Source organism: Ischnura elegans, chromosome 7 (assembly GCF_921293095.1).
Source record: "Ischnura elegans chromosome 7, ioIscEleg1.1, whole genome shotgun sequence".
NCBI classification, from domain to species: Eukaryota; Metazoa; Arthropoda; class Insecta; order Odonata; family Coenagrionidae; genus Ischnura; species Ischnura elegans.
Genome location: NC_060252.1, coordinates 73,518,814 through 73,546,176, shown reverse-complemented (window position 1 = coordinate 73,546,176; position 27,363 = coordinate 73,518,814). Strand labels below are relative to the sequence as shown.

Here is a 27,363-nt window from a genome sequence, read left to right as displayed (position 1 = left end):
CCCCAGAAAAATCTCTTTTTAGTGTTCTAAGTATAAACTTCTTTAGCTTTTTTCATTTGGTAAGTAAATAAATGGTTGAATTTCTTAAAAGCTGACTCGTGTTGTATTTATTGATTTATTTGCATTTTTTACTCTGAAATTTTTCACAAACAATTGGTTTTTAAGCTCTACGAATATCACAGTCAATTTATTAGAGAATGCAGGTTATACCTTCACTCTAATATTTTAGTCTAGACCCTTAATCCAAGAGTATTTGATTTTATTTTAAGATGTATCCAGAGAGAATTCCTACTACCTCTTAGGTTATTTTTGAGGAGGGGGGGCGGAATGTTGCTCGCTTACTCTAGAAAAATGTCTAGAACCGTCCCTGGTATTAAGAGCCAAACCATTTTGTCTAATGCATTTAGATGAGCAGTTAGGAGTGTTACACCTGAACTTCATGGTCCTTGTCTTTGTACCTACAAGTCTGATGATTCTAACAGGTACATCACTCTCATGTAATTCAGAGGTGGTTGACTAGAAATCCTCTATCATTGACTGCATCCTGGATGAAATGCTTGTTTTCATCATTCATGTGCTATTAACCAATTGTATACATGAAAATAAGTAATTTCACATAATTATTTAGGAATCATACTACTTTATGTGATTCCCCCTTATGCGATGAAAGCCATGTACTCATTGATCTCGACATTAGTTGAATTGTGTGCTGTATTCTCAAAGCTGATCTCTTAAAAAATGTCTGTAGCAATGTCAGAATGAGGTGTATTTAGTAAATGAAGTTTTTCTGTGTATCATGAGAAAAGATTTGGATCAAAATTTGAAAATAAGAAATAATAAACAAAAAATAATCATGAGTTATCCTCCATACAGAGCAGGCAAGTGATTCCAATAACAGCATCGAAAGATGGCACAATTAGTGTAATCAAAGACAACAACGTGAGACAAAAAGTGGATATCTCAGTTCAACCCACAGTTTTGCATGTTCCACCACATAGTGCAGATGAAAGTTCATACCTCTTTTTTGGAACATCAGATGGCAGAATTGGAAGAATGAATTTACTAAGGTGAATACTCTTACATAGCATAAATTTAGTGCTTGGAAAATTCTGATAACCTAGTATAATATATATCTGATAGTAAGTACGATAGCTATTATACTTTTGGTAAATGAAGTATGCATGCATGTAAATTCTAAATCATTATGGTCTATAGCTATGACTGCTGAAATTTACCTACCATTGGAAATAAAAACAGAATTGCACTTTAATGCACTGCACTTGAATAACTTTCAAAATGGATGAATATATTTTGAAATACATATTTACTAATTTACCATGTTGCTGAGGAGATTGGGGGCATAGAATTACTCTAATTCTTGCCAACTACCATACCACAGTTTACTGATATATACACTATACTTATATGTACTTTTAAGAGGACCTCTTTGACATATTCTTGAAGTCTTGTTAATAATAATCACTGTAGCAAGAGCAGTAGAATTAAAAAAGCAAAAATTCGGTGCAAATGGAACACTACCAGCAATGAAAATCAAGGAGATACCTACGGTTTAGAGTATTTGGGAGCTGAGTTTTTAACCTTTCATCAAACATTTGTATTTCAAGTGTAATTTCACTAAATTCACAATAGTTTCACATGCAAGGAATTTTACGCACCTTTTTCCCAATGACCTTAAGTGATCTTCTGGCTTAGCTTAAAGTGTACGCCAATAAACAATAATGCTGCATATGTAATTTTGAAGGTGTAGTGAATTGGTTGTGAAACAGAGTCAATAACTGCTAGTTTGAAAATTTGTACCATCATGAAACGTTACATCATAGTCTAAAGTTCTATTTATTCCTTTTTTTTAAACTGTTCATAACTTTTATCTGCAAAATAGTTAGAGTTTTGGATGTTTTTTCAGTAATAGGTATGCTCAAATTTCACAAAATCTCTTAAATTTTATGAACCCCATCAATTCCTCCTTGATTGTCATGAAACTCTACGATTTGATTTTTTTATTTATTCCTAGGGTTACTAAATAAGTCACATTTAAAAGGAATTGGAAATTGCCAAGTTGATAACACTAGAGCTCTGTTAAAAGTTTGTGGCACCTGTAAATCCATTTTTGCCCAGGGAGAGACTATTTTGACTGACTGTAGCGAGAAATGGCAGCAGGTGAAAGTGACCATTCTCTTTCAGGACTCCACGGGGAATACTTGCTCTCACTGCCTACCTCCCAGAATTTGCTTCATTAGAATAAACAGAATTAAGCTACTCTCTTAGCTTCAGTGGCAGATCAAGGAGGGAGCAGTGGCGGTTCAGTGACATTGCTGTCGCCCTTAATTTCAGCAAAAATTTGGGGCAATTTTTAAGTTGGCTCTCCGATGTCAGTTTCTATTTTACCAATTAAAAAATTAGTTTAAAGTATATCGGGACTAGCCGCGGTGATAACTTTTACGGGAGTCACCCGCAATGCACAATCGTGCGAAAGATCCACAGAGAAAAAATCATTCGCCTTGACCGGGATTCGAACCCGGAGCCCGGGTTCAGCAGTCCAGTTACATCTTGTCCGGTAGTGCCGGAAAATATCCACAGGGAAGAATGACGCCTCGGTAGCTTAACTGGCTAAAGCACTCGACCGGAAATCGGGGGATCCAGGTTCGAATCCCGGTCAAGGCGAATGATTTTTTCTCTGTGGATCTTTCGCAAAATTAAAAAATTGTTTAAAAAAATTGGTGAATATCCAAAACTCACTTGTCTACCCTTATCAATTCCACCAAGGCACTGCATAAAGTAATGAACCATTATACCACCGCAAAACATTGACCTTATTATGCCCCTGCTTAGCTAAGCCACTCAAACGACACTGCTTTCCCTTGAGGTATAGAGCAGAGGTTTTTTCCTTGCAAATAAAAACCACCTCTCCGGTGGTTACTTTCCCCTCTTCTCCCTGCCATTCTGTAAATTTAGGTGCCAGGAACTTTTAGACGAGCTTAACCTTTTTACATTGAGTTGACCTGGAGTGATTCACACATTGACACAATTCACTATTTACAAGATTCAACTAGTTACACACGTAATGTACAATATTTAAAATATGTTCATTCATTTCGTATTGAGAAAAATATTTCAGTAATTCTCTCTGAAATACATGATGCAGTTGAATAATTAGGGAAGCTGATGTATGCATATGTTTTCACTGCTACTTTGAAAAATTGGCATTAAAAAATATTTACACTAATACCTTTTTTGGCTTTTAGGTATGTTCAAATGTTTGGAGATTCTGGCAGTGACACAGGAAATAACTCACTATTTGAATGGGTTCTCAAGGATGTAGGAAAGCAACGTAAGGATGGTATTCTCTGCTTGGACACTTACGACCTTACAGGTGACGGAGTCCCTGATCTCCTTGTTGGCTGTCAAGATGGCACCATAGAAGTTTTTTCTATGGAAGAAGGAGAAGAATTCAACCGAAGATTCAGCTATGTAAGTTGATGGATAATTTAAAAGACAAAAACTGCTGCATCTCTTAGCCTCAAATATATGTATACATGTTTAATAAATATATTTTATGATGATTAATATAAATATAATATAATAACTAGAAATCAATAAAATGCCTTGTGACTGGACCTTGTCATACCTCATGAAAATAATGGAAATTGAGCCAAAAATGGAAAATACCCATAATATTCCAGAGATTTTATTTTGCCACAATATTTGTCAAAGACAATGAAGATTCTCCCTGAGAGAGTCAACATTGGGTTTTTGAGATGAATGATAGAGCAGTGCCAAAATTCTGTTCTTTAACACACTATGGTGTTTTAGCATTTATAACCTGTGACACCATCAGGGTTTTTTTATCAGTTGCATGATAATGATACATAGAAATATCATTGCAACTGAATCAAAAATGAGTTTTACTCTGTTTGAAGTACTGCAGTCATAATGACCACTTTGGTCACAAATCTACCCCAAACAATCAGTGCCAGAAATGGCATCAGAAATCCTCAGGGATTTAGTCACTCTAAACAGTGTGGTAGTCAAGGTGTTAAAATGACAGAACAATAGCCACCACTCATCACAATAGATTTGTGTATCATCTCTATGCTATAATTCATACTTTCTTCAAGAATGACCTTCGGTTCCTTTATTTTCAATTACATTTAATTCAAGCCAAATATTCCAAATATGAATGCCAGGGTTAAAGAACTGCATAGACTGTCAAAGTTTTCTGATCCATCCCTCCTCAATCAATACAAAGCTCTTCTACATAAATACAAATGCAGTATTAGGGAATTTAAGAAAAATCGTCATAGCCATGTCATTGCTTCTTCAAATAACCCCTCCAAAGCTGCATGGAGGATTATTAACCAACAAACTAAAAATAACTTTGAACAGAGACCAACTTTTATCAAATTTAATGACCTACCTGTTTTGAACCCTATTGCAATTGCAAATTGTTTTAATAGCCAATTCTGTCAAACTGCTAATAACACAGATCTACCTTCTCTTAGTTGGGATAAAACACCCTCGTCAATTTTTCTCTCCCCATCTACCCCTAATGAGGTTGCCAACATCATCCACTCTCTTTCTAATTCCTGGTCAGTAGGATATGATGGAGTCCCTATACCTATCATTAAATTAGTTGCTAGGATTATTTCTGCTCCTCTGTCCGACATTTTTAATTTGTCTATCTGCAATGGTCATTTTCCTACCTACCTGAAAACTGCTGTCATCATTCCAATCCATAAAAAGGGATCAACCACTGAAGCCAATAACTATCGACCTATTGCACTACTCTCAGCTTTCTCAAAAATTTTTGAGAAACTCTTCTACAATCGCATAATGAATTATTTATCCCATTTTAACTTGCTGAATTCTTCCCAACATGGCTTCATCAAGGGAAGATCTACAATATCTGCAGCTTTCCAACTCATTAATGATATCACTTGGGGTCTTTCCAATCAGAAAGAAATACTTGGGATTTTCTTCGACCTATCGAAAGCTTTTGATACCCTAAATCATAATATCCTGTTTTCTAAACTCAATCACATTGGAATAAATGGCAATGCTCTAGCCTGGATACAATCTTACTTATCCAATAGAATGCAAATGGTTCAATTAAATACAACTTTTGCTGCTGGTGCTAACACACTTCGATCCAACCCTCTCAAATCGAACTGTGGGGTCCCTCAAGGATCAATCCTGGGCCCTCTTTTATTTGTCATCTTCATCAATGATCTCAAATATCACCTACCTATGTGTAAGGTGACCCTATATGCAGATGACACTTCTACACTGAACCTTAGCGATACGCTGTTAGGAGTAACGAATGCTGCTCAAATAACTGTTTCAACTATAGGTCAATGGTGCCATAATGACAGCTTACAATTAAATGACCTCAAAACATCTTTTCTCCACTTCCATAACAAAATTTCTCCCCCGACTTCAAGCCCTTTACTCCGAACTATCAGTAATAATTCAATCAAGCAGTCTAACTGTACTAAATTCTTGGGTTTAACTCTAAATGAAAATCTTGACTGGCAATTCCACGTTGATAATCTGAACAAAAAAATTTCATCTGGTATCTTCATGATTCGTAAACTTGCCCCCACCACCTCTGTGGAGATCTTAAAGCTAGTTTACTTTGCTAAAATCCACTCCTACCTGTCTTATGGTGTGATATTTTGGGGCAACACCAGTGCTGCCACAAGGGCCTTCTCCATGCAAAAGAGATCTTTGAAGGCAATGGCTGCTGTTTCCATCAGATCTCCAGGAAAGCCACTGTTTCTTAAATTCAAGATAATGACACTACCATGTCTGTTTATTTTTTATTGTGCACTATTTGTCAAAATGTATCCTGATTTATTCTGTCCGAGCTCTACCATTCATGATTATTTCACTCGGCGCAGAAATGATGTTCACCTGAGAAGGCAACCCTGTGCCTTATCTAGAAAGGGAACTCATCACTCAGCTTCCCTTATTTTTAATAAATTACCACTGCATGTAAAAACTCAGTCCAACATTGCAACCTTCAAGCGCGAATTGAGAAGGCTGCTTTTATCCAAAGCCTATTACAATCTAGACGAATATATGTGTGATAATGTATAATTGATCTGTGTCGTTTTTTGTGTGTTTGGTATCTCTTTTTACCTGTAATATTCTCTTGACCATGTTCTATGTTCTATTCCTTGGACCAACAGAACAATAAAAATTATTATTATTATTATTATTATTAAGCTGTGCACAATCCATGATAAAAAAGAATTGGTGAGCAAGCCAGTTATGAACTAATCACTGACAAGATTAGCCAGAGTAATCCACAAGTACCCTAATTGTCTTTAAACGCTTAATTCCTTATGGTCATTCATTGTTGCTGGTGCCAAAGTTGGCATCATTAATCCCAAAGCATCAAATGATAAAGGCTAGGTTATGTGTACCCCATTCAAGTCTCCAAATTTCAATTTATGACCTTGTTATAGCATGATATAATAGTTTATGTTACTCTGTTTTTGTTCAAAATACCATAGTGAACAATCGCTTACAATCATAAAAATATTTCCACTCTTATCTGACATAGGCCTGTAATGAAAGTGTCACCTCTATACAGGGAGGAATGGTCGGAAGCACCGAGACCTCAGAAATCGTTGCAGCCACTGTTTCAGGTTGTATGCATTAGTTTTTTTTTAACTCAGAACAGTCTACTTTAAAAATGAATGATAGCATAATTTGAATTATGTGTGTATATACATGTATTGAATATTGCTGCATTTTAGGAGAATACTATTTACTTTGCATACACTAGATTGAATTCAATTATTAGTATTATTAAGGTATTCTACAATTAAGGTAGGTTTCCACAAAGAAGTATTCTTGCAGTCTCCCCTCCCTTCATGGAATTCTCTCTGCAATTCATAATAAGGCCAACTCCCTTTCATTCTATCCAAAAATCCTATTCTCTTCCTTCCTCTCCCTGGTTTACCCAACATTCTACCACCAGCACTGTTTTCAACATCCCCTCCCCACTGAGTACTCACTCAATCCATACCTCCTGTCTACTCCATATCTCATCTTGAAGCTCCCTCTCCTCACCCACCATGTTCAGCACTTTGTCATTCCTCCTCCTCCCCCTCCACTTCACCTTCTCCAATCACCTCCACAACCATATCTCGAACACTTCAAGTCTCTCAAACACTCGAGTCCTCCTTGCTAAGAGTCCATGTTTCCACGCTGTAAAGCAATACACTCCAGATTCATACTCTTCACTAACCTTTTCTTTAAACTCTTACATAATGATCCTCTCAAAAGCTCCTTCTTGTTCATGAATACCTCCTTTTCTAATGCAATTATCTTCCTGATATCCTTACTGGGCCCTGGTCGCTTCTATAGTGGCGAGGGTATTCCCCGTCCCTCCCTTCAAACCCTATCCCTACCCCTGAGGCATCATCAGGCTCCTATAGCGGCAGCGCCTCTTTCCTTCCCTTCCAAACCCCTGTCCAAGAGCAAGGGTGTATCAGTTGTAGTACTGGGTCCCAGCACCGGCGGTTGTAACCTTGAAAGAACCCCCCTTGGGTTCTCATTGGTGATATCCTTACCACTGTATTCGTTTTCCTCCAATATGCTATCTAAATAGTTGAATCGTTCTACAAGCTCAAGTTACTTCCCTCCTACTTTTACCTTGAGTCTCACATTCCTAGCTCACGCTATTTTACAAAACCGCATAACGTTGGTCTTCATCTGATTTATTTTCATGCCATACTCCTCGAAGTGCTTGTCTAGTGCATCCACTAGAGCCTGCAGCCCCCTCAATGACTGCCTAATCAACGCCCGATCATCCACAAATCTCACTGATTCAAATATCATTCCCACACTTTTACTCCAGCTTACAATTCATCTCACACCTCTCTTACCAACTTCTTAGAGTTAAGCTACTGGTTAAGGATTTGTTTCCCTAATAATGGCAATTTATGTAATAAAAACAGGCAAACCTCTAATATGCCTAAGAATAATCTTTCAATTTGGATGCTACGAAATCACCTTTATACATAGAGAGGTGGATGTCTGGTCCTCTAGATTCATTATAAAATAATTTTACTGAATATAGAATTTAAAATCAAGTGGTAACACTTTTAAGGAGTGGCAGAACACAGCATTATTTTTTGCTTACCATGCAGTTTATGAAGTCCTGCAGTATAGTGCATGACGAATACTGGCCATAAACACCTCTTAGCTGTTGACCAAGATTGGTGTTTGAGATTGTCTGCTGGAGAGAAAATATGAATATTTAGGGCAATATTCCTCTGTAAAGACAATGTACTAATTACTATGCTACTGGTGGTACTATTTGCTCTTATTTCATATTGCATCAACAATAATTATGTACATATAAATAGGCAAAATTCTTGAAATTTGTTGATAGGAATAAAAATTGTGAGGAAAACCTAATTAAAACTTGGATAAAGCTTAACTTTTTAATACATATCCGTTTTCATTTTTTAAGGATGGGTATTTGGCCTTACATCCGATGTGGGAAAACAAGAGAACTTAGATCAAGATGCCCAGCACAGTGGGTTTTCTCGCGAAGCCCGCCAGAAGATTTTCCACCTAAGGTCTCTCATAAGTTTGAAAAAAAAATTAATAAGCAATCTTTGCCTGATGCATTATCACTGATAACATTCATCGTGCCATTTCAGATCTGAAATAGCTGATCTGGAGCAAAAAGTGACCAGGGAGAGAGAGAAATACTTAGCTTCAACAGAAGATGAAATTGGTGGACTCTCAGCCATACCCTACATCCACGTCAACCATGATGTAATATTTTATTATGCTTTCATAAATTTTTCAGAACTATCAAAGTACTAGCTATGAGGACATGCCCCTCTGGCATCATTGGTCTTCAAGCTGATGGGGATTGGGTTGGTGTGGTGGCTAGAGTGTTGGCTTCCCACCCGGCGGGCTCGGGTTCAAATCCCGGCAGTGGCAGAGAATTTTCAGAGACTGCCCGATCCCTGCTTGAATGTTGTGCGGAGGACATTTCAAGCACAACACTCCATCTGTCTGATGGGACGATAAGCCGTGGTCCCCTTGGCGCCTTTCGTTAAGAGCAGACCAATGCCGATGCCTGGTTTCTCTCCACCCTTCCTTCCATACCCTTCCCCTATGGCGCAAATGACCTCAGCTGTCGGTCGCCTCCTCCAAATACCATGGATACCATGGATTATTAAGCTGATACATATATTGTTGGGTCCTTTCCCCCCACTCTGTTGGCTCCTTCGGCGAGTGTTGCTGTGTTCAGGGTTTTTCGGGTTCGGCCTTTTCAGCCGGCCCCTTTCTCCCATGGTCTCTGCCAAGGGGATCTCACTCGCACCCTTTTGGAGTGAGGGCTCCCCGGCAGTGCCGTTACTTGAGGGTCAGTAACCCTCTCTCATCCAGGCCCTAGCTTTCGGCGTGGGCATCACATTTGGTTTTTCCAATCAGTGTTTTTTGAAATCCGGGAGAGTGAGGACACAGAGTTTTGCCGTGCACATTGCTGGAAGTCGACGCAAAATAATTTCGCATTCAATTAAAGCTGTCGTCTTCTTTTATTTAGCATAACCAGGGGCACACATCCCCACGTGCACATCTTTTGGTCCACCATGGGCAGGATTGCACACACATTTATAGCACAGAATTCCGCTCTATTTATGCTACTTGAATGCTCATATTGTGTGTGATAATGTTTGGAAAATTTGAAACTGAATTTTCCCTCATGATTGATTTCAGTCACTGAAACAACATAAAAATATTGAATAATAAATCGAAAATTAAAGTTACCTAATAATTATTCTCCTTGAGTTCTCAATTGGTCCCATCAATGCTAGCTTAAAAAACTTGTTTATTATCAGAAGATTTTACTTCTTCATAAAATAAGGGGATGCAACCATAAATAAAGCTGAATATATAAATACTGTATCTTTTCTTCTGAAGTGATTTAAACTCAACCATAAACAGAAGTACCTGATGATGATGCCGTGGGTCCCTCAAATATGATTTTGCTAATTAAACTTTATCGAGTTACTGAGCCATTTAGTTATTATAATGCATGAGTGATATATATTATTTCTGGAGAAGATGTATTTTGCAAGTACATACTAATAAAAAATATTTTTTTATAGATGACAATGAACAAAGGAAACTCCTCTTACATTTTAACATTAGAGACACAAGTGCCTTTAGACAGTGTTTTGCTGCAAAGCAATGTTCCACTAGATTTACAGGATGTTGAGAAAAACTCAGCAGTAGTAAGCTACAGTAAATGTGATCCAGCTGTAAGTTTTGGCTATATAATGAATTAGTAATTTTTTATCATTCTGGTTTAATTTTGAGTTTTCAATAGCAGTTATTTGTCATAGTCTTTTATTATTGCTAATATTTACGGCTTAAAGAATAATTTCTTAGACATTCAAAACTATTTCTGTCACATATATTGAAAAATTCCTCGTAACAACATGTTTTACAGAGTGACAACCACTTACTGGCCTCCTATCGTTGTCAAGTGAATGCAAGAAAGTTATTGGTTGAGATCTACACTAAGGAAGGTCTTGCAGGAACTTTGCAGGCTTATGTCACCCCACAACTTCAACCAAAATGCTGTCGTGTTTTGCAATTCCCAATTCGACCCTTGTCTTTACACACAAGGTGCCAATCTGTGGATGATTCTAGGTAAGTGTAGTTGCAAAATAGTTTTCATAAAAATCCCTGTCATAGAAGTGGCTTTGGTTGATTTATGTAAGCTTGAACCTCAAGATAGAAGAGTATTTTTCCATGAGAGAAGCTGACCCTTGGTAAATCAATTTGGTAGTTCTTGACGATAAAAATTTCCAACAGTGGCATACTTAATAACCCCACATCCACTACTCCATGGCTGTATTCCTTTCAAAGAATATAAGGCCTGTTCACTTATATGCACTTGCATTATGAATTATAGCATGAAAAATATTTACTACATTTAATTTTCAAAAGTAATATTTTTCATTTGATGATAATTTTGAATTACTCCCCATTTGAAATGGAAAACTTACAAATGATTCATAGAAATTTTCAGTCTCAGAAAACTTGTGGATAATCCAGGCCTTCCTGGTTTCCAAGAACACTTTTTTCGGTGAGGACAATCAGCACACACAGTGGTAAAAAGCAATAATTATTTGAATACAAAAAAGGGTTCTTTATTCTACAGATCTCAAAATACCCTACTCCTTATGGGAGCATTTAGTATGGCTGAGATACATTCATGGATCCAAGGTTGCTTGCCTGATATACCTGAGAAGCTCCCAACAGAACGGGAAGCAAATTATTTCTTTCAGTCCACTTTCATTGATACACAGCTGCAGTGCAAGTACAGGTGAGTACATAATATTTTCAGTTAAATTGTAAATGAACACAATAATGTTTGAAAAGAGGCTTCCATTATTATAATATAAAATTCTTAATGCTAATAACCCTGAATTAAAATTCATTTCCTTAGCTTGAGAGAGTGCAAGATCAAGTGCACGCATTAATACTACCCCAAATAATAAAGTAAAACCTACAACCAATAATACAGTAAAACCTCTAAGTAGTGAACCTCTTTACATCATAAACCTCCATACTTCATACCACCCCTAAGGTCCTATCAGATTTACATGTAAATTTATAGGCAAACCTCTTTGTGGTGAACCTCTCGTAAAACGTCCACTTATCATACCAAGGAGACACCCCCAAGACGGCCTAACTACCTCTGCAAATCATGCCGAGGAAACTAGAGACCATTAATTCAGCTGCAATTGCGTACATGGAATGACATTTTCAGCGATAAATGTTTCACCCATATTTTTTTCTTATACACCTTTATTATGTTGTAATTTTCACGTTAATCATTAGTTGTGGCCATTTTCTTCAATATGAGGGCATACCTAACAGTAAATTAGAAAAAAGATATCCCACTATCCTAATCATTTTAGTGACTGTTGAATTAAGAGAGATCACATAGTTTTTTCTCAAATCATGGCAAAAATCATGTGATAGTGCTCGCTTTCTGTAATTATTAAATAATAAATACATGTTCACTAATGCATGCATGTGTGTTTAAACAAATAAATATAATGGTTTAAAAGACAGTAGTGCCTTCATTTCTGAAGGATATGAAATAATGGTGCCTATCACTGAAACCTCTGTATAATGAACCTCCATGCATCAAATTGCCCAAATTTTGGTTCCCTCCATTACGATGTATTGAGGTTTTACTGTAGTAAGCTGGGCCATCAGTTTTAAATGATTCAGCTAATTCTTAATCAATATTTCAAAGTATATAGTCCTTTTGTAAAGGCATCAGAAGCCCTTGATTATTTTATCAGTTGCACACAAAAAAGTACGCAATCATGAAAATTTTACTGATATGTTATACAACTTGTGATGAAAAAACAAGTCAACATTAAAAACAATTATTTATAATTTTCAGCAAAGGGAAAGCAGAATTTAAATCTGATAACATCACGACAATATCTATACTGAGGGATTATATATCTAAGGAAGCTACAAAAAAGAACATGACTTTGGAAATAATATGTGGTATGGTATTTAAATTTAACAATTTTTACTAAACAAGCTTCACATTATGCTAAAAGTTTAGCAATAATATACTTTATAAGCAACAACTAAATCAAAATTTTGCTGAACAAGATGCCAGAATGGTTATGAGAAAAAAATTAACAATCATGACTTCAAATTTTTGTTTCAGATATAAATGAGAACAGTGCAAATGAATTACTGGAACGAATCAATCCAATGCTTACAGCCTGCTTATCTTTGAAACGTAAACTACTTATGATTGATGCACTACATGAAATACTGGATCACAATCCTGAGAGCAATATGGACATGCTTGAAACAGAATACAAAGAACTTCTGCAAGAAGAAAATGAGATAAGGAACGAGATGAATAACTACCCCTTTTTGTTGAAAAGAATCCATGGTAATAAATGGTGATGTATAAGTTGCTTAGAAATACTCTAGTAGAATGAGGCCATATCATGTGTGTTCAGTATGATATTGGTTTGGAGTAGCGTTTCTTAAACTGTTTTGAGTCACCTTTTTTGCACATGTCAATACCAAATCACTAGAGGCACATAATTTTTATGGACAGTGAACTTGACAAATGAGCAAACTTAACTTATCATTGCAAAAACGTGTATTTTGGCTCTTTTTCACGCAAAATTTTGCCCATGCCCAAAGAAAAAGCATTAGAGCTTGAATTTTCTTGAGATGACTCCATAATAAATATTATCATTCATCATTCAAAAGTAACTATACAGTCAAACATTACTTTTGCAATACCATAATTAATGTTTTGCCATTATTTACATCTTTTAAATTCCTTCATCTTGATAATTTTTCTCTCCTCATTGAGTGGTTAGGTTTTCATAATTTGAAATGGTGTACCATGTACAACCGGCTGCAGATAGGCTCATGGATAAACTGTATAACTGTATAATTGCGTATGATTTAAGAAAAAATACTGTATCACAGAAGGAGTAGACAGTAAGTCCACACATTGAAATAACATCAGTATCTTGTTAAAAACTGTCATGATAGCAAATAATTCTACATTTTTGTTAGTGCCATTCTATAAAACTTCAAATGTTGATCATTAATTTCTCAGTTCCTTCTTTTCTACCTCTCATATTTTTAAGTTAGACAATTTTTTTGACAAAATAAAATTCATTCAACAAAATAATGCACTAAAATCAATAGATTATACAAAATTACAGATTTATCATAAATTCTTGCCTGTACCTATTTCCCCTACATGCAGTTCTTAATTTCCAGACCTATGCTTCTTTGAGAGGCATCCCTAACTTCTCAGGCCCTAGAAAAGTATTGTATGATCCCCTAAAACAAAGGCTCTAGTAATTCCCTGTTCCAATAAGAACCTTGCTTCTATAACGAATACTTGCTTTCTTTCTTTCCGGCAGCCTTTTCTGATCACTTTGCCATTTTCGTTGAACCCTAAGATGCAACATGGTATCTCCCTCCGCAGTTGAGATATTAATTTGCAAAAAAGTGGAATTGAACGCCAAAATTAAAAATTCTCCGATCGGTCTGAAAATTGGTTTCTTGACATATCATGCGGTCTAGACTAGAAAAATGACATTTTTGAAAAACCAATTTTTTGTCCCCCGACTAGGAAATTTTTATCCTTGCAGATATGCTACCAGCAACTCGGATTTGAAATGTGAAGTAGTAGACTGCAAGGAGTTAACATTGAATGTTTGATGTTCAGGGACCCTAAAACTTTGAGAATTAGTTTTTTCACACATTACAACATTTTAAGAATGTTATAGCAGTATTTTGTGAAAAGTTTCATATTTTTAAACTTTGCAAAAAATATTTTGAGGAAAATACATATACTCTTCAATTTTTATATTGAAATGTATGTGAACACACGTGATGGAAGTCATTGCCCCATTTGGTAAGAAAATGTCTGCATAATTATCAAGGGAAATTAATACTTTATTACTATTAATTACATATTCCCTTATGTAATGGCAAGTGATCGTTCATGTGAACATTATATCAGCATATAATGGTCACATGAATAGTATTGCAAAGGGATTGGGGCATACCATTTTCATCACTCAGCAAATATATGATTGCATTTAGTATTTATGTGTCCTACAATTCCATTCAAGTAATTGTGCTGATGTAAGAGACAATGTACTAACTATGCTAGACAAAGGTTTCTTAAATGTCTTGGGTAAAGAGACAAAGTGGTCAATTAGTCAATAATTTTATTCAAAAGCACCCCACCAAAGCTGTGACTGATGGGTTCAAATTACTCCTAGGGCAAACAAAAAGTGTTATTTAAGGATAAAGTATTGAGTTCTTTGACTAATGCTGAAATTATGCGTTACCTTCTTCATAAATAGACCCCAGAGCAACAGCATTCATGCTGCAGCAAACTGATTCACTGACGTGGTAGGGTGGTGAAAAGTATGGCTAATAATAATTTATATACACGTACGAGTCTGGCAATTAGTCTCAAATGAAATTTTGGAAAGAATGATTCGGGCACAACTATTTTGTCACTACCCTGAAGGACTAGTATGACAGAAAGACACCTATAAAAGACAAGTCTCGCGAGGCAGACCTTTCTAATTCTCAGAATCTATGGATGAAATAGGGTCCCCACTCGTCTATCGTTCAATTGGAGGGGCTACTGATGAAAAGTAACCCTTTATACCATAACGCCCAGAAATATCAGAATCATTGATTGCCATGAAGTGCATTGTACAGTTGATATATAACTCCTGTTTCACTATCAAGCTCTTCTAGAAATTCAACCTGCTGTTAATATTATTTTTGCACAGCATTTCCCAAATTAATTTTACCACTTTTCAGAGTCCCTATATATTGCATTCTAAATATGCAGTACCAAGGGAATTTTCCATAGGCAATCATACTCACAGGCTGGGTGGATATTGCCTCACTTTGAAATGGCCAGTATTTTCGATGTGTATACATCTCTTTGTGTTTTGTCAACTATCAATGAAGAATAGATAGAAAAAGTTATATCATTTCATGTCTCTAACACCATTATTTACTTTTTTTAATTGAGAAATACCAAAACATGTTTTTCATTGGATTGAATTTGCAGATTTCATAATTTCCCTTGAGTTTATTTCCCACTTTACAGGGGATAAAAACCTTGGCTTGCTACAAGAGAATAAAAAATTAAATTTGCCTCAAAGCGAGGAAAGACAGAGAAGCATGGATGAGGAACATATGTGAGGACGTGCAAAATAACCTCGTACAAGTGAAAGTGGAAGCGGCCTATAAAATAGTGAGGAACCATTTAAAGGAACAAAACAGAAAATGTAATACCTTAAGGGATAAGAATGGAAATATTCTAATTGAAAACGAAGACAAAGCCAAGAGATGGAAGGAATATCTGGAGGAATTATACAACAGTAGCAAAGTTAGCTCAAAAGTTATCAAAGAGGAAAGTGAAGTTGAAAAGGATGACATTGGAGCGAGCATCTTAAGATCGGAATTTGACGCTGCAATAAGAGACCTGAGATAGAATAAGGCCCCAGGAATAGATGACATTCCAGCAGAGCTAATAAAAAATGCAGGAGAAAAGGTCTTAACTGTATAAAACTATCTGCAATACATACTCAACAGGAGATTTAACTAGTGACTTCTAGAAGAACATCATCAATCCTATTCCCAAAAAGAAGAGAGCAGAGAAGTGCAAAGAAATTAGAATCATAAGCCTGATGGCACATACTTAGAAGATACTGATGAGAATCATTTACAGGAGAATAGAATGAAGAGTAGAACAATTCGTGGATAAGGATCATTTTAGATTTAGGAAAAGCAAGGGCACGAGAGAAGCAAGTCTGGCTCTTAGGCTGCTCATTGAGAAGCAAATGGAGAACAACAAACCGACTTGCAAAGCATTTGTTGATTTAGAGAAGGCATTTGATAATGTGGAATGGAATTCAATGCTTAGAATTCTGAAAGAAATCGAAATGCAACACGATGATTGTGGAATTGTTCAAGTAGCTGTGATAAAATGTGGACCCAACAGCGCAGAAGCAAGAATTCAAAAAGGAGTGAGACAAGGATGTGCACTGTACCCTGTAATTTTTAATGTTTACATCGAGAAAGCCATCAATGAAATCAAGGAGATGGCTTTGGGTATCAATATCCGCAGAGAAAAAATTAGTATGCTGTGATTTTCTGACGACATAGCACTAATATTCACGACAGAGAAGGATTTGAAGAATACTTTGACAAATACGAAAGGGACAATGGCCAGATATCAGCTGAAAATCAACAAAAACAAGATGAAGATATTAGTATGCAGCAAAAGAGAGGAGGCTAAGACAAAGATTAAGCTAGGAAAGCATAAGCTCGAAGAGGTGAAAGAGTTTTCTTACCTGAGAAGCCGAATTACCAGCGACGGACAAAGCCAGAAAGAAATAGTCAATAGGATAGTGCAGGCAAAGAGGGCTTTCTACAAAAAGAAGAATCTTCTTAAAGCTGAGAGTACAAGCATTGAAGTAAGGAAATAATTCAATAGATGCTACATATGGAGTATGTTTCTCTATAGGCTTGGACATTGACAGCAGTGGAGAAGTCAAGAGTGGAAGCATTCGAAATCTGGGTGCTACCGAAGAATGATGAAGATAAAATGGATCAACCATGTAAGTAACGAAGAAGTGCTACGAAGAGTGGAAGAAAAGAGAAGTCTTCTAAAAACTTTAGAGAGGAAATGGGATGACTTAGTTGGCCACATTATGAGACATGATGCCCTGATGAAAACAATCGCAGGACAGGTGAAAGGGAAGAAGGGCAAGGGACGTCCCTGAATAAGTTACATAGGACAGGTTATAAAGGATGTAAAAGAGAATAAATACGTCACTATGAAAAGATTAGCGGATAGGATAGAGGAATGGAGAGCTGCGTCAAACCAATCTTAGGATTGTTGACTAATGATGATGAAAAGTCAGCCACTGGAATCCATGTCCAACCTGAGTGTATGGCGGTGTTAGGTAATTCTTGGAACCAATTTGTACGTAGTAAACTCTTCAATATTAGTTTACATAACACTTCAGTTCCCCATCGTATTTCAATTGGTGAAAGTTTAATTGTATACTATTGGAACTCTTATTGAAGCTATTTTCCAAGTAAATACATAGCATGAATAAATAAGCCTGGTATTACATGAGGAAAGACATCTATCCATTTCAATTTTCATCAGGTTTATTTTCCATTCAATTTAATAAAAAATTAAGGACTTAAATCAAGGAATGAAGAACCAATGATTAAGATGCTACAAAAATCACATCTACCTTCAACTTGTCCTCTTTAAATCCATGCAGCAATCAAGGTACTACCAATTGCTTCCACCAGTCCAACTCTATGCTTTAAACACTATTCAAGGCTTTCCATTGAGCAATGTTTGCTGGTACTTAGGAAATAAACAACTGAAATTAAAAAAATTATACTATGAAGCTCTGGTTGTACATATTTTTAAGCTGAATGCTGGCACATTCAGAACAAAACTTCTAAGGTGGCCACTACCAGTTTCAGAAAAGAGGCAGTTTAGAGAGTGGTGGCCTCTTATTGGGGTTTTCAGGATAGGGTTAAAAACATATGCTAGATGAGAATTTAATTTGAATAATTCAATAAACCAGTATGATTGTTTCCTTTTTGAAAAAAAAAATGGATGAGGAACTTCATTTCAGTTAGCCTAATATTTTAATTAAAACATTTTCCTGACAATTTTTATGTCTTTCAAGAGATTCAATTGAATTTGGTCATGTGAACTTGGTCTAGTTCTCTGATAAATTATTTTATGTTTAAAATAGAATCAAGTCTTTCCTTTACTCTAATCTCACTATCATTCCTTTCAATTTCCATTTCCTCATCAGTCTTACGTTTCACTGCATGTAATGAAAAAATAAACAACCACTTTTAATGACCATTTGTTGAAATTGGAAAGATGTAGAAAAAAATAAATATATGTTACCTTTACATCCAACAAAAAACTCCCGATTTTCATCCATGTCATCATAGCACCCTCTTTCCACTTCTTCTGCATTCTGGTTTAATATTCTAGCATTGGTAACGGAAACTCAGGTTGGGCCTGTGGGGTTAGTACTTTCTTGGGGCCATGCTCATATCTCCGAGACTTATATTCCTGGACCCCAGGAGGAGGAAGGATGAAGGGAAGAAAAAAGGAAGTATGTAGGTGCCGCTGCAACAAGGAACCTGTCCATATGCGCAAAGCTGCAGATTGCACCTTGGTGGGGATAGGGATAGGAGCAGAAGGGAAGGGATGAAGAATCCCAATGCAGTCATTAAGGCGACATGGGCTACCACTAGTAAAACCAAATTGGAATCAGGTACCCAGGGCAAAGGTTACACCCCTGAGGGCTGGGAATCAAGTCAGAGACTTTTATGGTCATGCTAACTCAAGAGGGGAAGGACAGAGGAAGGAAAAAAAGGGAAACGAGGCACCGCCATGATGAGAGCCCAAAAACGCCTCCAGGGAAAGGATTGGAACAGAAGGGATGGGATAGTGGCCATCTTAAGGGTGACGAAGGCCACTATAAGCAAAACCATGATTCAATGTTTACATAGAAATGGAAGAATATTCTATAATAAAAAATATTCCACAAATTTTCCGTTTGTACCAGTAAAACCAAATGTACAGTCCATAAGGAAATGGTAGATCATCCTATGAGAAGAATGATTCCAAGATTTTTCCTTCGAATGACATTCTAGCAGTAGATGCCATAATAATAATAATAATAATAATGTTTATTTGTCCAGAGATCTAGAAGTACAAGGGGTGCACTGGATATAGGACACGTCAAGATAAAAAAATATATATACAATAAATACAAATATACAATGATGCAGGATACATCAAACTTTGTTTAAGAATTCATCTACAGAATAATACATTCTTAATTTCAAATATTTAAGTAGGTTGGTCTTAAAAGTAGTGACACTTGATGGTGCCTTAAGTTCAGGTGGCAATTTATTGTAGAGTTGAAGGCCCATACAATTTGGACCAGCGCTGGTATTCTTGGTGCGCACATACGAAACATGCAGCTGGTCAATTTGCCTCGTGGAATGATGGTGGACATCACGGTTCTTAATGTAATGAAATAGATTTCTTTTTGTGTAAGCAAGTAAATGAAAAATATACACACATGGTAGTGGTAATATGTCCAGTTTCTTGAACAAGGGACGACAAGGTGAATCATAGGGGGCATTGGACATCAGCCTTATAATTCGCTTCTGAATTTTAAAGATTTCAGTAGAATGGGGAGAGGAACCCCAAAACAGGATACTGAAAATAATGTGCAAGTAAAATTCACTATAGTAAATGGACAATAAGACATCATTATTTACCGTGTTCCTGATGCTTCTTATGAGAAAGCATGTTGAACTGAGCTTGCTGCGCAATTTCGATGTGATCTATCCATGTCATATTTTTGTTCAGGATAACTCCGAGGAACTTTGAACTGGAAATTTGTGGGAGTTGTTTCCCCTCTACAACAATTGGTATTGCTTCGGATTCTTTATTTTTGTTACAAAAATGAATAAGGCCAGACTTTTCAAGGTTCAATTTAAGAAAATTATTTTGACACCATTCATATAGGAGTTTAGTGGCAGTGACTGCTGTAAGGGACAAGCTATTCAATGATGGGGCAGATACAATAACATTAGTATCGTCAGCATAGAGTATAGGTTTGACACCTGTGACAGATTTAAGAGTACCTGGTAGATCATTTATATACAGCAAAAACAGAACAGGACCCAAGACAGAGCCCTGTGGCACACCTAGTAGGACTTCTTTACCAGGAGAGATAAACTGAGTGCCATTTTTGTATAATACAACATGTTGGTGACGTCCACTCAGATACGATTCAATCCACTTATAAGGAGTACCTCGTATACCATAAAAACCCAGTTTTAGTAGGAGTAGTTGGTGATTGATAAGATCAAAGGCTTTAGAAAAGTCAAAGAAAAGACCCAGAGTCTCCATTCTTTTGTCCAGATTTGAAAGTATGTGGGTCACCACTTCATAGGTGGCTGTGGATGTGGATTTAGATTTTCTGAACCCATTCTGAGAAGGGGACAAGAGACTAAATGACTCAAGGTATGATACCAGACGGTTGTAAAAGACCTTCTCAAAAATTTTACTGAGCTGGTTTAACAAGGAAATCGGACGGTATGAATTCATATCCTGTTTGCTTCCTTTGCCTTTGTAGAGAGGAACAACTTTGGCAGTCTTCAGGGAGTCAGGGAAAACTCCCAGCCTTAAAGATTCATTAATGAGGAATAGGACTTGATCCTTAATGACAAGGATAGATCTTTTTACAACTCTCCCGGGGATACCATCTAATCCATGACTATTTTTATTAGGCAATTTGTTAACAATATTGGTCAGTTCAGATTCAGTACAAGGAAGCAGGTACAACGAGTTGCTTGGCGATTGGGTTACAGAGTAGTTAGGGGAATTGCATGGGATTGTGGGATCCGACTGAGACAGGAAAAAATCATTGAGATTGGATGACATGGTAGTATAATCAGAGATCAGTTCCCCTTTAGAGTCTTGTAATTGAAGGATGCAATGTTGATTGTGGTGAGCTTTGGATTCTTTGATGATTTTCCAAATTTCTTTTGATTTATTGTCAGCATTTACTATTCTTTGATTGTTGAAGGATTTTTTTGCTGTTTGAAGAATTTTACGGTATCTTTTCTTAAGCGCCAAGTACTCTAATCGATCTGACACTTCAGTTTTATGTTTGTAGTGAATGGCAGCCTCCTCCATCTCACTTGACAGACGTCTAATTTCATCAGTAATCCATGACTTTTTACGCTTGGAAAGTAAAGGATTTTTCACCTTCTTCAGGACTAAAGGAAAACAAATGTCGAAGTAATGTTGAAAAGTAGAATAGAAATACTGAAAACTATCATCAAAGGACATCAAACTATACATTTCAGACCAATCATGTGAATATAATGTTTCTTGGAAAGTTGCTATATTCTGCTCGGTAATATATCTTTTGTAGAAGCTGCTGGAGTAGGGGGAAGATGAATGAGAGATAGAACGACTGGGAGGCTTGGGGATAAGAGTGTCAAAATCAACATGCACACAGAGGCCAAAGTGGTCAGACAGGCCAGTATTTATAGTTTCAAATTGTAGCTCAGAGGCTGGGATGTTTGTGATGAAATAATCAATGAGGGACTGACAATTTGCAGTAACTCTGGTAGATTCTGAATTTACAACCTGTAGCCCAAAGGAGGAAAGCAAATCCATGAGGTCACTCTTCATAGTGGAATCTTTTAGAAAATCAACGTTTAAGTCACCGAATATTATTATACCATTCAGACTTCTGGCCAGTAGGGACACAAGAACATCATTTATAGTATTTAAAAAAACGCTAAAATTTCCTCCAGGAGGCCGATAAATGGATAAAATTGCAAAAGTTTGGTTTCTCACTTTGAGTAAAGCACCAGAGCACTCACAAATTGATTCCACTGAACCGTCCAAGTTCAGACAGATCATATTTATCTTTGGATGACAATACAGAGCAACACCACCACATTTGTGCTGTTGTCTACAGAAAGAGGAGATTAGGTTTAGGCCTTCGATGGCAAATGAAGATATTTCCTCCTGGCGTAACCAGTGTTCAGCTAGTGCCAAAACATCAATCCCTAGCTCACTCATCAGTAATTCAAGTTCAAGGTATTTATTCCTAATACACTGAATGTTGACGAAGAAAAACTTCACTGTTCCATTTATCTCCCTACATTCACTGTAACCTTGGTGACGACACTTGTTTAGGTTTGAAACTCCTAGTCAGGAGCTGCCTGGTGTAGCAGTTGAACCCTCAGAGGAGTCAGTTTGATTGCTATTGATGCCATTAAGGGGTAGATATTCGACACTCGTGGCACTTAATTCTGATTTGGAGATAAGGGGTAGAGATTCGACACTCGTGGCACTTAAATCTGATTTGGAGACAACCATAAATTTTGCCATAGTTAAAATTTTCTGCCCATTGCCACTGCCAGTGCTGCAAGAAATTTCTGCTTGACCATTACAACTTGCTAATAGTCCACATGAAAAAAATCACGTACTCATGGTCTCTTGGCTCTGACCCAGGAAAAGATGGGACCGGGTAGTGGCCTCACCTGGACCAAGTAAAATAAATATCAAGTCAAATCATGCTCATCTTCTTTCCAAAGGATTTTGACCATGAGATGGCTTCTTCCAAAGATTTTTTGATGAGATTACTAACATAAGAAATAGCAACCTTTATTGTCAGGCCGATTGTAAGCTAAAGATTCATTAAAGGCGAGGCTAAGCCTATTAAAGCTCACTAAACATATAAACCATTTTATTGAGCACTGGCACAAAATTGTTAAAGTATGCATTTATTAACAATAAAACCTACTCATAAAAAATTATCATATGGTAACTCAATTTGTTTTTAGATAGCCACATATACTTACCGATTATTGGGAAAGATGACCTAATTGCAAGGGGTGCGTAAGCCTCGTAGCAATCCCACAGGCTATGGACCTGTAACCACATTATTATAGCTTTAAGTCTGAATAATTACCTCATCAATGGGATGAAGGCAAGCTGTTGTGATGATGGAAGAAGCTGAAGTTTAACCCTAGAAAACGGCATTTTAAGAAGTCAAGGGGTATTATCTAAAAATAAAATCACCTTAATTTCTTACAGTGCCATTTTTTAATGAACATCATGAATGTAGCTGTTTAAAAAAAAACCATAGACATAGACACCACCTGCTACTTACCATTAGTATACCTTTTCCCTGTGAGGTTATATCCATATTAACATTTTTGAAGCACTATGCCAAGTGTTCTTCAGTACCAAGCTGGGGCTCCTATTCTTCAACTGAATTTCAGCTAAACAGTATTGCTTTTCTTTATTTGCTATATTTTCCACTTTTGTGCTATTAATGTTTCAAATACAGTTTTATTTGAAATGGCTCAATAGAAAAGACCAGTTCCATACATATTAAAAATTTATTTGCCTTGACAAACTCCCCAATTGATGATACCCTTGGCCTCCATTATTTGATAGCCTCTTTGAAAACATCACTTTAGTTAAAATTTCACTACAAATCAATCTTAAAACATTAATGTTCTTTGTCCAAAAATGATCCAATCAACTATTTCTAGCTGCAAACCCCTCACCTTGAATTTTCTTGAAATGTCTGAAGCCCAATGCTGCAGGATTGGAGGGACTGTTAAAGATTTTCAGCAATCAGACCCGATGCATAACATTTTCCCCCAAAGGCATTCCATAATTAGTTACTTTGATTACTGCCAAAGATAAAAAGCCTGTGCACTGGCCTTCACTGGACTGAAGTGATACTTCAATGATAGACTAACAAGAGCATCAGTAAAATGGAAGCACAGAACAGTTTTAATAGGAACATCACAGGATTTAAAAATATTAATTGTAGCACCAGAGAAAAAATTGTACAATTGAACAACATACAATTCTAGATATTTACACAAACATTGACTCTGCTGGAGGAGGGAAGAAGGTGGAGGAGGAAGTACCTAGTCATGGAAGTAAGTGGTGCAGGCCGTACTTTGGCAGTGCCGTGGCGTGGCATCAGGCCCGTCGCGAGGGCGGGGCAACCAGGGCATTTTGCCCTAGGCGCAGCAAGTTGGGGGCGCACCGTGTTCGCCGACTAAAATTTTTTTTAAATTTTGACTAACAACGTTATCCGCTTTGTGGCGCTCTCAGCTCTCTTCAACACAACGAAAGAGCTCCTTTACTTTCATAATCAATAAAATATCTTTATTATGAAAATGTTTTCAATTATATTTTCAAATCTCCCGATTGCAGATATATTAATGTTATGGGGTGGGGGGGGGGGCACAATCCCAGTTTGCCCCGGGCACCAGATCAGCTAGCGACGGGCCTGCGTGGCATAGCCCTCTGGGGGGGTGGATTGAACAGTGGGGGACCACATCTCATGGATGCTTAGAGATATGTCAAAACAAATGCAATATCAGACCTATAGGAAAGAGATTTACTCTAACGTTTTTCATAAGGATAGTTTTTTTCAGTCCTAAAAAAATAATTTTGAGACCTTAGTACCTTGGGGCTCAGGGTACCTTAACTTTTAAATAATCAAATTTTAACACATGTATGTATGTACATATCATTTTGGTCATTTTGAAACTAGGGAAACATAACTTTGCCAAATTCTGAAATTTTAAGGCCAGCCTGCTGTAGTCTCTTTTTTCTTCTGAGCCATAAATGAGGAAATTCAAGAATTTATTTTCACTAACTTTCACAGTCTCCTAAGATTTCTCATAATTATGGAACTCTAAAGAAGAGGCCACCCCATGCTGACTAGGAAAAGATGTGACCACTGAATAGGTGAACATTTCCAAGGAGATGTTATGAAAAGTCATAAAGCTCCAAAGAACAATGGCACGATATCGGGGTGACTACTGTATAGAGTTGGTTGTTAAGGGAGGTATAACAGTAGTTTCCAAAGCATTTCTAAGAATTTTTTAAGTCTTTAGACAAGCCACTGAGTAGCACAAACTGAAAATTGGAGTTCAAATGTGTATTCCTCACAAGAGCTAACAAGATCATGAGGATTTAATATAATTACCAATTTCACATGGATGTACACAAATATTAGACAATATTCTCCACTGTATTTTAAGCTACAAAACATTCTTTCTGCAAAAATCAGAATCCAAATGCTCAAAGAATAAGATAATCGTTTGAATGTCAAATTTCTGAATTTACTAAACTGGCTGTCCTTATGTTTGCAAAACCTTTTAATTCAAAGAAATAATATTTATTTCATTCCAGGTATGATAACAGATTTATTTATCGATGTCCACAAATTTAAAGGAGTGAATGTAAAAGGAAAAATACAGCAACTCATGGAAGTGCTGGATGAATACAGTCTCGACAAACTGAAGAATTATTTTAACCAAGTTCAAGGTTGATGCAAAAACTAAGAGAGCTGGCAATGGTGTACCTTCCTTCCTCAACACGGTTGCTGAGAATGGTATTGCACCACACACACCATGTGTGGCTGGTTACACTATTAAATTTACGTGGGTAATATGTAACAGCAATACAAATACATTGTACCACTGCTATTAATTGTGTTGCCTTTCATTTAAAATACCCATGTCCACATCAGCTTTAAAGCAACAATCATATGCTCCATAATCATCTTACCAAGTTTTTTAAAAAACAGTAGGAAGATTTGTTAAATCAGATCAAAGTTACATATGTAATTTTATCTGTTGCATTGTCAAGCAATGAAGTTATTCAGGAATTAAATGGAACTAAGGTGAGAAATTTTTGCTAAAACACATATATAAATAAAATATAGAATTGCAACTCAAACTCGAAATTGCAAACTTGAGATGCTCCCATTATCTTTACATTTAAGCATGTGCCTAGGATATAGAATTGTGCTACCAAATGGACAAGGATGGTTCTCACTCACTGAATAGGTTTTTGTGCTTGTGCAAAAACTAAGAGAGCTGGCAATGGTGTACCTTCTTAGTCTTCAGCAAATTTAACTTCAAATGTTCATCCATATGTGATCACATCCAAATACAGTAGACTCTCATTATAATGAAGTTCACAGGACCAAAAAACTGGAGGTTTGAAATAACAAAGCTCGTATGAACGTTTCTTTTAAGAATCTTTCATTCATGAAGCTATGCCAGGTACCAAGAAGTGACGTTTACGTCCAGAATGCAACACTGCATTAAAATTGTGCGTGAACTCAATATTGTGACGAACTGATCTAGCTGGACATGCGATGCTGCAGGAGCTGAAAATAATCGTTGTCCACAGGAAGGAAGAACCGGCGAAACGCTGAATAGTTCCCGAATTCAATCACATAAAGTGATACTTTGTTCAGATTATGCCCAAAGTAGGAGTTCCTTTTCGCCACACCGCATCGCAATGGCCAACTTGAAAAGTGCCAAATTAGAAATTTTGGGCACGCTTCAGCTGTTCCAATTTTCACATCTCTGAAAGTTCGTGAATCGTATATTTGTAAGAAGAGGACTTACTTTATGTCCAATTAACAAGCAGTAATGAGTGGGTCACCATGGTTCCACATGAATAAAGCTTATCATATTATGTTGCGTGCATACTCAAGTATTTCTTACTGAAGAAAGAACCATAATTGATGCTCTTGCGCAAAGTGCACGAGACGAACTTACAGGCAGCACAATGTTTATAATGTAGCTTAGTGTAGGTATATCCACCTAAATGCCATTGCTTATTTGTAGAACTTCGTAATAAAGTTCTTTTTGTAGCCAGTGGGACCCGAACTGAGTTTCATAATTTCGTAATAATGAAAATTTTGTAATAACATTTCTTTTACCATAGATTGGATAGGCCGTTTCGTCGGGACCAACAATTTGCTTCATGTGCGAAAAATCCACAGGGAAAAAATCATTCGCCTTGACCGGGATTCGAACCCGGATCCCTCGATTTCCGGCCGAGTGCTTTAGCCAGTTAAGCTACCGAGGCGTCATTCTTCCCTGTGGAAATTTGTGGACTATACCGGACAAGGTGGTATGGACTGCTGAGCATATTATGCGACGAGCAGTCCAAATCGTGCACACGGCGCCACAGCCGGAGAGTAAAGTCCGAACTTTGAACACATATAGGTGTTCTCTCTTTGACGAATTTAAGTATACCGGGACTAGCCACGGTGATAACTTTTACGGGAGTCACCCGCAATGCACAATTGTGCGAAAAATACCACC

The 27,363-nt window shown here is 36.9% G+C and overlaps 1 protein-coding gene across 2 annotated transcripts in view; it reads left to right on the top strand.

The window, feature by feature from the left end:
* LOC124162789 (Bardet-Biedl syndrome 7 protein homolog) overlaps nt 1-26,098 on the top strand; it is a 33,168-nt gene extending 7,070 nt beyond the window's left edge. For both annotated transcript variants that reach the window (XM_046539426.1, XM_046539427.1), the window contains exons 5-15: nt 874-1,067; nt 3,264-3,489; nt 6,587-6,671; nt 8,507-8,615; nt 8,700-8,817; nt 10,161-10,313; nt 10,505-10,707; nt 11,222-11,386; nt 12,482-12,591; nt 12,761-12,994; nt 25,430-26,098. In XM_046539426.1, the coding sequence (XP_046395382.1) occupies nt 874-1,067; nt 3,264-3,489; nt 6,587-6,671; nt 8,507-8,615; nt 8,700-8,817; nt 10,161-10,313; nt 10,505-10,707; nt 11,222-11,386; nt 12,482-12,591; nt 12,761-12,994; nt 25,430-25,569 (1,737 nt within the window). In that variant the 3' untranslated portion in view covers nt 25,570-26,098. The remainder of the gene's footprint in view (nt 1-873; nt 1,068-3,263; nt 3,490-6,586; nt 6,672-8,506; nt 8,616-8,699; nt 8,818-10,160; nt 10,314-10,504; nt 10,708-11,221; nt 11,387-12,481; nt 12,592-12,760; nt 12,995-25,429) is intronic.
* The last annotated feature ends 1,265 nt before the right edge of the window (nt 26,099-27,363 follow it).